Source organism: Abramis brama (genome assembly GCF_963993115.1).
Source record: "Abramis brama genome assembly, chromosome: 2".
Taxonomy (NCBI): domain Eukaryota; kingdom Metazoa; phylum Chordata; class Actinopteri; order Cypriniformes; family Leuciscidae; genus Abramis; species Abramis brama.
This window is the reverse complement of record NC_139964.1, coordinates 59899421-59912149: the sequence shown is the minus strand read 5'-3', so window position 1 is coordinate 59912149 and position 12729 is coordinate 59899421. Positions and strand designations below refer to the sequence as shown.

Here is a 12729-nt window from a genome sequence, read left to right as displayed (position 1 = left end):
CCGGTCGTTTTATTTAATTTGAACTCATTAACTTGCATTATTTCTATTACAATCGCTGGGGCATGGTTTTCTGATTAAATGCAATCTTCTTTTGAAAGATTTTACATAAATTCTTTAAATCCCATACTGTTACGCAGGGCTCTATTGTTTGGTGTTGTTATTCTCCCAAACATTCTCATAAAAGCAAGTTTTGACATAATTATGATTATGATAATTAAAATTCGGTTTATAAATGCTATGTTATGCTTGCTGGAAGTACTCAGTAGCAATATATATTCAAACTGCCTGATATATTCATATTTATTTCTATATAACATACACTGCTAACTACTGGGTCATGCTTAAAATGATCATAGGGCATGTTAAATTACATTGGCTGTCTTTGATTTGCATAATTAACAGAGCTGTCAACATCAAACAAAAAGCTCATGAACTTAATCACACCCACAGACAAAGGCTTCGAATGCATTTGCTCATGTTTGACAATTTTACTTTAAATTTCTATGATGAAAGTGCTATCTTATGGTTGACACCTTTGTTCTGTATGAGATGAAAGCTAATTCTGAAGAGAATTGATTCAGCATTCAAACAGTAGGAATATCACCACAGAGGGAACATAAAGGAAAGGAGTCATAAGACGGAGTATAAATTCCTCTTTCCCCTTTCATTTTTCAGGAGGTTATCTCTCGTTTCCTTCACAGCAAGACGAATAAGTCAACGGTACAAAAAGGGAAAGTCCCATCCGCTGCACTTTTCTTTGCTGAGACAAAACATTGAGAAGATTTGACACCGGTTTCTTTTATTTGGAGAATCCCCGCGAGAGTTACATTGCTCACCCAGGTAAAACATGAGAGAGCAGAATGAAACTTCTGCTAGACATATTTATACTGCCGGTGAATGTGGTGGTTGATAGGCCTGGGGAGCAGAGAGAGCGGAATGAGAAATGTTCAATGATCAATCAGAATCCAAAAACAGATTTCTGCTCCACCAAAGCGAGCCGGACACTTTATGCTCATTCGCCTTGCCATTATTCTCTCAAAGCAATGGAAAAGCATTGATTACAGTTTGATTACAAACAGTGTTTTACCTAGGCGAATGTGAGGATAATCAGTTGAACCCTGCATTCAAACACTGAAGGCCAGATCACACTTCAAAGACAGGAAATGCATTCAAACAGGAACAAAACCTTTGCTGCGGAAAAACAGACGTCACAGTGAACGGGGAGGGGAGAAAATTACATGAGGAGATGTGAAGTACCTATAAGTGAATTAAGATTTTGACCAGATCCATGAAGGATATTGACTCTACAAAACTGTGTCAGATCATGCGCCATTTAAAGTTAATCATCATTACTGGGCAATTTCTGAATGCTCAAAGTGGAAGGTCTGTTCTCCACCACATTCAAACACACATATTAGATGATGAAAATAATCATTCACAATACATCTGCAATGATTTTGTTGTTGATATAAAACTAAGCAACATTGTGAATATCAATACTTTAAACATTGTGAATGATTTTTGCTTGCCCAAGAGATGCACTGCTCGACCGGCCAGGGACCAGAATCAGACGATTTTCCGGATGATCGGCCCGGACCGGTAACCGGCCGGCCAGTCTCATATCTTTCCGATTCCAAGCCGGACCCTTTTGTTGCCAGCAGCACAGGCAATAACGTCAGCTGCGTGTTCTCGCTCTCTTCTCTCCGACAGCGAAGTGACACACACCCGCCTCCTCTCACTCACACGTCTCATTCTCTCCGGTTAAAAACTGCTTGTATTGTGCATAATTTGTGCACATTCCTGAAGGTTTCGCGCTCACACCACTGATCTGGAGCGCACAAGCAGCTTGTGAGTCGCAAGTACCAAACGATTGGCTTACTATGCTTAAACAGTCAAATACACACAAAGTATTTAGCTAAGCATTCAGTTCTTAGTTGAGAAAGATATCGCAAGTTGTGTAACAGTATATTGGATCTGTGCATAAACTCTTAAAGTGACAGCAGCCCAATATTCCTGCTGCTGTCCATCATGTTAATAAAAGAACAAAAGACAAAGAAAATCCCTCTCTTCATTTAATTACTTTTCAAATTTGTTTATTTGTTCTTATTTTATTACTGTCTTTTATCAAGTTTTTTTTATGAAAATAAAATTTTGCATTGAAGATTTTTGTTTGTATTGTTCTTTGAAAGAAAATCGGGTCCCACTTTATATTAAGTGGCGTTAAGTATGTACTTACATAAAAAAATAAGTACAATGTACTTATTGTGTTCATGTTGTATTGTAAAACACTTTTGCTGCTATTGAGGTGTGATACGGGTAAGGTTAGGGACAGGTGTGGTGGATTGGGTTTAAGGTGTAAGGGAAGGGTCAACTGTGTAATTACAAATGTAATTACATAAATTAATTACAGCTGTAATTACATGCAGGAATTTTTAAAGTGTAAGTAAAATGTAAAAACATGTAGTTCCACAATAAGTACATTGTATCAAATTATTAATTTCAATGTAAGTACATAGTACTTAAAGCCACTTAATATAAAGTGGGACCGAAAATCGGAATCGGCAAAAATCGGTATTGGCAGGTCACACTTACAAAAAAATTGGAAATCGGCCAAGAAAATTGCAATCGGTGCATCTCTAGTTTGCCCTTAAGTGCCCTAAAGAATGAGGGCAAGAAAATGATAAAAGAACTTTCATTTTCTGGTAAATATTGCCATTTATTGTTATATTGGTGCATATAAACGGAAACACTGTTTTTGTGGTAAAGTATATACCACAAAAAGATGGAAAGTGGAGAAATAGGGAAAAAAGAACCATCCTGAGGTTAGCCAAATGACATACATATTAATAACTCCATTTTCACAGAGTTTAAATTAAGGATAACTTTTTTTTATTATTTATAATACGGAGCTAGCCCCCAATTTCAATAATATTGTCTTACATGGCCATTTTCAACCCTCTCTCTGACCCTATCTCACCAAAAATAACACTTCTGTTTTCATTTATCAAACCTGTATGCTTTTGACCCTTCCACGGAAAACATGCTTTGTCATGTCTTCCGTAGTCATATGATAGAAAAAAAAAACACTCAAAACTAATTTGTTCATGAACTGATATCATGATTTTCAGCAAATAACTACTTAAAGGGCCCGTTTACACCTTGTCATTTCTCGTTATTTCTCTGATTGGATAGCTGATGCGTAAACAGCCCGCAAATGAAACTGAATGTTTGGCGTCGCATCCTAAAGCTAAACACACAATCATCTTCATTAAGAGTAGTGACACTAAATTATCTTACCAGTGGCGATGCCGCTCTCTCTCTTCTTGCGCTCTTTGATTTTGAAATTAGCTGATAATAAATAAATGAAGCTCATATCTGTTGCTTTCGTTGACGTGAACTACGATGAATTTGCATATGGCTTGGGAATTGAAGATCGGATTTATAATCGTTTTGCATTGACACATGCATTTATGTTGCTAAGTGTAAATGCAACAGTTTTAACAAATCGGATAGCTTTCCGATTAAAAACGCATGAATGTGAACAAGTGTTAAAGTAACAACATGTAGTTTTTCAACCTTCATAATATATTTCCAAGACCCTTGTGATGGTACATCGACTTACAATAGGTTGAATGAGACGTCTGCCATAGCCTGACGGGGTCTGTATCGCTTTTACTGGCACTATGTAACTTCGGGGTGCGGGTAGTAACCCAAGCTCAAAAAGAACTACAAAATTCGACTGCTTTACGGCATACGTCACTTCCCCCACCACTTCGTCAAATTCGGACGTGAGAGGCCAACCAGCGTCTGTTTTCGTTAGGGGTGGGAATTGGCAAAAATGTGACGATTCGATAGTATTGCGATATTTGGGCCACGATTCAATATTATTGCGATTCTTAACATATTGCGATACAGCAAGTATTGCGATTCGATTCTGCGATATATTGCGATTCATGCCCCCCATATTATTCAAAGGCATTACAAAAATTAGGAAAATAAGCCTGCTCAACTCACTTCAAATGTCACATTTAATTCTGTGAACATTATCTTCTACACATTAACTGAAGTGTTTTTATATATCTAAATGGGCACTCTTAAAATCAGTAAATCAAGCATTATATTATGATAATCAAGCATTAGCCTATTTAATGATATAACTTCAGTAATTAGAACTAAAACTTGATAATCATGCATGAATGCATATTTGTCATTTTAACTGAACTTGCTTAAGATATTGTTGGTCATTCAGTGTTTCTGTAAAACAATAAAAATAATAGTAGGCTAATTATTATTAAAAGATAATCCTATTACTAATTCTACTACTAATAATGACAATATATAACCATAGTCTATAAAAAAAAAAATACAGTATAGGCCTACAACACATGAGCTGCTGGGTTCATGAATGTTAATCACCTTGACAGCGTTCGTTCGCTCTGATTTGCTGAAATTGAAAACAGGGATGATCATGAGTGCCATCCAGTAAGATTGCCGTTTGCGCATTAGTTCGCCCACTACCGGAGAAACCGGCATCTCTTCTGCTTGTTCTTAAAAGCTGAATAATCCCAGATGAACTCAGTTATTTTGACAGGAAAATACAAACAAGAATATCATTTACATGTAGCACGTCAATTTTGCGTGGTATAATGTAAGACTCTTTCTCGCTCTCTTTGCGTGCGTGAGAGAAACGCGACAGCGAGCGCGCGCCTTCACACTAGAGTTTACAGTACGTCACACACAGGTACGCTGAGCTGAATGATCGCTTGACAGAGAGCGAAACTCTCAAGCGCTCAGTCAGTGTTCAGCAAGTGGAAATATATCTATGCTAAACTTATACTTGGCATCTACATTTTCATTTGAATTTCCTGTTGAATGCACGACAACAAAGCACCGCAACAAGCGCTTCATTGTGGATGTAATACGCAAATGCAAATTATCAGAGTAAACTCCGAGAAAACCAATGGAGAAAACCCGAAAGTAAAACCGATAATTTTATAATTAAATATTGCGATACTTTGCGCTACTGTATCGATATAATTGCGTGCGCAAAATATCGCGATACTGAACAGAATCGATTTTTTCCCCCACCACTAGTTTTCGTGCGTCTGTTTTCGCCATGGCTGAAGCAGCAGCGAAACGTAAGAAGTCCAAGGTTGTGTCGGAGGAGAGTCGGAAGAGGAAAAGGGAGAGTGATAAACTGAAAGGCTGGACGAGGATCAATATTGGTCGAGCGTTTGCTCGCTGGCGTGAGCTAAATGAGGAGGAGGGCTGCCCTACCGATGCTGACTTGGCCGTCATGCTGTTGGACTAGTAAGTAAATTGCTTGCATACTATCTTTAGTTTTTCTAATCTGTTGTCTGCCTGGCTACGTTACGGAAACTATCTGGTCTATCAGGATGCGGTAGGCTAAATTATTTACGACAGCGGTAACGGACAATTCCGCTTCCAACCTGTAGGGCGACCGCAGAGGAAAAGTTCCATGTTGTTGCTTTAACAAGCTCAAAATTTGCTCTGCTCCTCACACAAAGCTATCGGATGGTTTTTTGCATCTGTTTTGAAACTTTTTCAAAAGTTCTGATCCATTCATAATTATTGCAGTAAAAAAGTGACAATAGTACATTATTCAGAATTTCATTTGTGTTCTACAGACATACGGGTTTGGAACTATTCATCGGTTCAATTTATATAGGCAGATGTTAGATATTCATAATATCATTAAATATTGGTAGCGGATGTTAAACAGATCAGTCACTCACACTGATGTCTGATGTTTTAGGACATTGATTGACCAATAAGAGTCTCAATGTTTGTCATTGTGAGGGGTAATTCAATAGCACTGTGTGTGTGTGTGTGTGCGCTCCACCAAATCCCTATAAGCCATTAAACAGACAATGTTTATATCTTTCCACATGACTGACAAAGCACATCTGCACCACACACGATCAATAGAACACATGCATATGCAAACACACTGAAACTACTCCACACATTAGCCACTGTTTCAGCATATATAACAAGCTGACCTTGAAAACACTGCAGAACCAGACAGCATGTAGAATTTACAACCAATAACACTGACTGACCTAATACAAGTTAATAGACATACACAGGTGCAGACAGGAAGAGAGAAACTTAAGATCTTAAGATCAGAGCGCCCTCTGGTGGCTTTGTGATCACCACATCACCCAAAACAATTACTTTAGGTTTCACAAAATTCAAATAGTGCTTACTACAAAATCTATACCCTCAAATATGGCTTCATACATTGAGTGTCAGATATCTATTAGGCTTTTAATGCAATATTTCCACAAAACTCTATTAAAAAAAAAAAAAAATACCCACCTAATATTAAGTCCTGTAGCCTGGCCAATGTTTTCCCAAGCCTGCAGCTCATGCTCTAATTTCTAGAAGATAAAAATCACATCCAGACACAGCGATGGATTAAAATCACCATACATTAAAAGCCAAAACAAACACTACTATTATGTACAAATACATTACATTTTGAATAACAGAACAGCTCATACTTTCTTCAAAATCTGAAATTAAGGAGCAAGAAATCGTAATTGTCCTAAAATAGACTTGTTTGTTTTTTGAAAATATATTTTCTTATTTTTTTCCTTTTGATTTTGGGCTGAATTATCATGCAAAAGATAATTTAAAATCAGGAAGTCAATCATGCATAGTAGAGCTGCACGATTAATCAAAAGATTGCAATCTCGATTCAAACACCCACGCAATCTTATTCCTAAACGACAACGATTCGCCGGTCTATTAAACCTTTGACAAAATCACTCTGGAACATTCAGATCTGTGTTGGCACTGCCTCTGACCCAGAGAGAACAGCTATCATGTATAGGTATGAAATAGCTTTACAAACAGTCTTTTCAACCACACTGTATCAATATTTATGGGTTAAAAATATCGAAATGATCACAGAAGTACTGGGATAAAATTCTGGATATAAACACTGATGTCTATGGTAGCAATCAAAATAGACTATCACCTTTTGAAAGTAACGATAATAAATAACAATTGTTTCAATTTCATCATTATGCCAGTGATTGTTAAAAAATATTATTTGTCAATGAATCGTTCATTTGAGATTTGTTCGAAAATGCTTATTCATCCAGTGAGGAAACAAGTCTTTATGAGCGAGTCATTGAATCATTCATTCAAACCAAATCAAATTTTTTTTTTTTTCATTCAAATTAAACATTTTTAAATAGACTGCAGCAATTATCATTTTAACATGTTATTTTGTCTAATTGACTGTTCAGAATTGTGACCTCTATTTGAAATCTATATCTATATATCTATATATATACACACACACCGGTATGTATAGTGATTTTCAATTTATCCAGAACTGTGCATCTCTATTGCATAGCATCGGTAAAGTAAGAAATAATTTTGTCAGAACTTATACCGAATTCTTCATTCAAGAGCCATTTTTTAGGCCATGATCATCCATAAAACTGCAGATACAATACACAATATTTTCAGAGGAGAATTATACTAAAAGCTCAATGACAAACTGTACTTCTGCATGTGTTTACCTCTTTCTCCAACTCCACTTTGAGTTTCTCCTCCATCACTCTCTCCATTCTCTCCAGCTTCCTCCTCAACCCCTCAGTCTCTTCTTTTAGCAGACTGTTGTTCTCCTTTGTCTCTCTGGAAAGGAAATTGAGAGATGATTGAAATTATGATAAATAATGATCCACTACAGAAAAAGCTGGATGATGACAATGTTGATACCTTAAGAAAGAGTTTTCCTCCCGCAGACGTTTAATTTCCCGCCCAAGTTCAGGCAGTCTGGCCACTTCAGATTTCATGTTCTTCACAATCACAGCGTCTTGTTCCTGAAGAGCCAAACGCCTCTCCAACTCCTGCAGATGGATAGCACCAATAAGAGGGACCGGGTCTCAAATAAAAGGCAATTTCATGATGCAAAATACAAATTTGATTGTTTTGTTTTTTTTACTACCGACTTGGTACTGAAGTAGTTACTTCTGACATCTCTCAGTGCTCCAGACTTCATAGAAATTGAAACTTAAGACAGAAACAGAATTACCTTAATCTTGAGGTCACTCTCTGTGCTGGTGGAATGAGATGACTGGAGATTTTGGTACCTCTGACTGATGTCCTGGAACTTCCTATCAGCATCAGATGCAAAAACAACATAGTACATTTGTATTTTTATTTAAAAGAAAGTATAAGGGAAAACAGTAGAGGTTTCATGTAGTTATAGGAAGTCAGTTACAGGAAGTAGCCATCAGGGCGGTCCCCCGAGAACTAAATTCTCCACTAGGGCTATTTTCCTATTTGCATTCGCACTGCCAGTATGAACTATCAAGTGATGTAAGCCGGCCGACAGTGACATCACTTAAGCGCGATATTCAACAACATCAACAGCGTGATGGTTGAGAAGTGCCTGGACTTCGCCATCCGTCCATCTATCGCTGTTTTCCATGTTCGTGGAGTAAGTATATGTGTTCCATATGGCAAGTGTTCGGACAATCAACGTACACTTACATCACTGGTACTTTCTACTCTGAAGTACGAGCTAATTTAGCCACCCATATGAAAACGTTCCTCCGGTGTGAAAGCCCCTAGATAGTGTGTTTGTGCCCATGTGAGTTCATACTTGCGCTGCACATCCAGTTGTTCCTGTAGGGCCTGGATCTCCAGGTTTTGGGTGGAAAATTTGGACTCCTGAATCTGGATCTGTTGACTGAGCCTTCGTGTCTCGTCTTTCAACTCACTGATCATCTATAACGAGCAAAATACTTTAAACACCTCACGTAGTCCAAACTAGATTAAGGGGATAGTTCAACCAAAAAGGAAAATTCTGTCATTAATTACTAACCCTCATGTCATCCCAAACCCTTAAGACTTTCGTTCATATTCGGAACACAAACGAAGATCTTTTTGATGAAATCTGAGTGATTTCTGTCCCTCCATCGGCAGATACGCAACTAACACTTTGACGCTTCAATCTATGAACTAATCCATATGAATTGAGCAGTTTAGTCTAAATTTTCTGAAGAGACACGATAGCTTAATATGATGAACAGATTGAATTTAGACTTTTATTCACATTTAAACACTGACCAGCGAACATAAATAGAAGTAGAAGAACATAAATCAACGGAACCTGCTTGACATACGAGAACCTCATTGGTTCTTGCGGAAGCTCAAACATGCTGCGTAACACGAGAATGAACCTCATTGGTTCTTGCGGAAACTCAAACGTGCTGCGTAACACGAGAATGAACCTCATTGGTTCTTGCATGTCCAAGTGAACATGCTTGAGCTTCCGTTTACCACAACTGATGTGTGAGTTGATGAATGTTTATATGTGAATAAAAGCCTAAATTCAATGTTCATTTAAAGTGAATGTGTCTCATCAGAAAATTTGGACTAAACCGCTCAATTCATATGGATTAGTTTTACAATCTCTTTATGAACTTTTTGAAGCGTCAAAGTGGTAGTTGCGTAGCTGTCAATGGAGGGACAGAAACTCAGATTTCATTAAAAAAATCTTCATTTGTGTTCCAAAGATGAACGAAAGTCTTACGGGTTTGGAATGATAAGAGAGAGAGTAAATGACAGAATTTTCATTTATGAGTGAACTATCCCTTTAACAAAAGTTTAAAAAAATTGGTTTAAACAAAATCAGATTTGTGAACTGAACACCAATTGCCATTACAGTTTTATTTTTTTGAATGCACACTACCATTCAAAGTTTTAAAAAATAAAGAAATTAATACTTTTATTCATCAAGGACGCATTAAAACAAAACAAAAAGTGACAGCAAAAACCTTTATTCTTTAATAAAAGACTTCTATTTCCATTCTATTCCTTTGAACTTTCTACTCATCAAAAAATTCTGAACAATATGTATCATGGTTTCCACAAAAATATTTTAAGCAGCACAATTGTTTTCAACATTGATAATAATAAATGTTTCTTGAGCACCAACTTAGCATATTAGAATGATTTCTGAAGGATCGTGTGACACTGGAAACTTAAGGTATGGCTGCTGAAAATTCAGTGCATCTGCTGCATGAAATGGTAACAATGGGTCTCATTAACTAAGCATACGTACTGGGTAAGAACGTTTTCACAGACAAATTATGATTCATCAATAACTTTCGTTCTAAAATGTATTCTAAATTACGAAAAAATTTAGGAACAACTGAAACAAAAATTTTGCATACTCTTGGTGACCTTATAAACATGTTAAGACTAAATTTTATCCTAGATATAGATCTTAATATTTCAGTAAAAGAGTAAGACAAGGTGCGTTATAGCTCAAGCTGCGAGGTGGTTTGGCATGGTTTTGGCATGTTTTATGTAAATGACTCACCTCTGGCACAAAGTCACTCATTTAGAATACTCCGAATTCATCAACATTAGAACGAGGTTAAGAAGAAATGTATGTGCGTACGCACGTGTTATTTATAATTAGGCGGAACGTTTTCGTGAGATGTTCAAATGTGCGTATAAATACGAATAGTGCGCAATTATTAGTGAATGAGACCCAATGTTATTCTGTATTGTCCTCATCAATTAAAATAAATAATTAACTATGAGTCTTATTAAAACATGTTCATATTCGCAGGAGTGCATGCCAGTTTTGTTGTCAAATAAAATGCTCACAAGAATTGACTAGTAAGTAACAACCGGCTATTGAGAAACAACTATAACCTTTTATAATATTATCTCATGTTCCAATAGGAAATAATATTGCAATAAATCATCAATCCATTTTATGGAATCATTTTTATCTAGCTATAAACACAAAAAATAAATGAACACACACCTGGTCTGCCTCTGCAAGTTTGCTGTCCTTTTCATTTGCTTTCTTGTGGAGTTCCTCAAGGTTACGCTTTAAAGCCTTGTTGTTTTCCATTTGTTCACTAAGAGCTTGATTTGCTTTCTCTTCTCTTTCTTCCAGACGTCTGATCTTCATCAGTAACTCCCTGTTACGGTCAATTTCCCTCTGTAAATGTAATCAGACAGACACACACAAGCACAGGTCAAATGAGGTGTTTCCACAGCAGAGACTAAATGCACCAAATTACATCCTAATGGTTTTTTGTCTGCAGTGTCTTTTAAACCCTGTTTAAGGTTGCGTTTTTTGTTGTTGTTTTTTTTCATGTTGTACGAATATATTTAGAAAAAGGCCTGAGAAGACAGCAAAAGAAAAACCTGCAACAGCAAGCATGATTTTCAGCACTATCCCATCTATCGCTCACCTGTAAGTCTCTGGAGCTGCCGTGTGCCTCTTTCTCCAGCTCTATACGGGCCCGTTTGTGACTGAGCTCCATCTGTTGTTTCTCTTGAGTGAGTTGCAGAAGGCTGGTGTGGGAACGGACACGCTCGGCAGCCTCCTCTAACTACCACGTACAACAACAAATTCAGAAATCTGCTCTAAACATACTATATAAGAGATTAAAAGACATATATTTACGAGATCACTTTCTTGACATTTAGATATTTGGTTACAAATAAGGACCATAATATGAAAGGAGTCTGTGACTTGCCTCCACTCGTGTGGTATAGAGCTTCTGAAGGTCGCTTCTTCCATAGGCTGGCTCCGTCTCCAGCAAAGAGCGATCTGGACATGATATCAGACTCTTGAAAGATTTTAGCGTTGAGAAGATTGTGGTGTCATCCTCCATATCATCCATATTGACAAAGTCTTGACAGCCTCCTTTGCAGAAATAGAAAAAAAAAATATATAAAGTGTAAAAAGAAAAACATGAATAAACCTCCTCCCTTACCCTCAAGAAGCCCACTATTCAAACCAAAGAGGAAATGATAAAATAATGGCCAGTTCTATGGTCATTTCAGTTTAAATTAGTAAGGAGGTATTCTGTGCACCTTTAGGATGCTATTAACATTTGGGCAGTTGATTATTAAAACACTGAAAGTTTATAGTGAAAAATAAGGCATGTTTTACGTGATTATCAACTTTCATAATGTCCAATATAATGTCGTTTATTTATTTTTTAATTAAAAAAGGCTTATGTTTTAAAAGGTGATACTTGCTCAGTTGACACAATTACTGAGGAAACATTTTCCTTGATGTCATAAGATAAAAACATGGTAACGTTACTTTGCTACATACCAAGGTAAAGGTCTACCATATATTTAAACATCATGATGACGGGGACAGTGGGAACTTAAAGAGAACTGGGTCCATTTCACTTGGTTCGCCATTTCAAGTGGTCTTATAAGACTATAGTGTAAAAACAACACCCTAAACTAGGGTATTTCAAATGGTCCAAAACATGGTATTGGCATTTTCCTCCAAAAAATAGTAAAGTACTTTTTATAAACTTAACACTGCTCACAGCAATATATTAAATAACTAATTAACACTATTTAAAATACGTATTCGGGAGGTAAATATTAATATAAGTAATATAAAGTTAAGTCACACACGTTTCAGTTCAGTGTAAGTTAGCAACCGTTCAGCTAACGTCACCCTCAATAAAAACGATTTTATTCACAGAATAAACAGCAGACTGAATAAACTGGCTAAACAATAACATACGTGTATTTCTTTTAAATTAAATATACGGTTCTGAATGGAAAACCCGTAACTCACTCTTTCTATTGGCGCTTGAGTCTCCGGTTTTTGAACTCGATGCAGTTTTGTTTTCGTTGTTTGAGAAGCCGCTACTTCATATGCAGCTTCACGACAGCGCCTCTGTG

At 36.8% G+C, this 12729-nt stretch overlaps 1 protein-coding gene across 1 annotated transcript in view; it reads right to left on the bottom strand.

Moving 5' to 3' along the window:
- Positions 1-12720, bottom strand: part of mad1l1 (mitotic arrest deficient 1 like 1) — a 66661-nt gene extending 53941 nt beyond the window's left edge. The window contains exons 1-9 of the mRNA XM_084090922.1: positions 12623-12720; positions 11553-11722; positions 11265-11405; positions 10829-11008; positions 8648-8772; positions 8075-8156; positions 7759-7889; positions 7560-7674; positions 6343-6404 (exon numbers count right to left, since the gene is read on the bottom strand). Coding sequence (XP_083947048.1) covers positions 6343-6404; positions 7560-7674; positions 7759-7889; positions 8075-8156; positions 8648-8772; positions 10829-11008; positions 11265-11405; positions 11553-11699 — 983 coding nt within the window. The 5' untranslated portion in view covers positions 11700-11722; positions 12623-12720. The remainder of the gene's footprint in view (positions 1-6342; positions 6405-7559; positions 7675-7758; positions 7890-8074; positions 8157-8647; positions 8773-10828; positions 11009-11264; positions 11406-11552; positions 11723-12622) is intronic.
- Between the last annotated feature and the right edge of the window lie 9 nt (positions 12721-12729).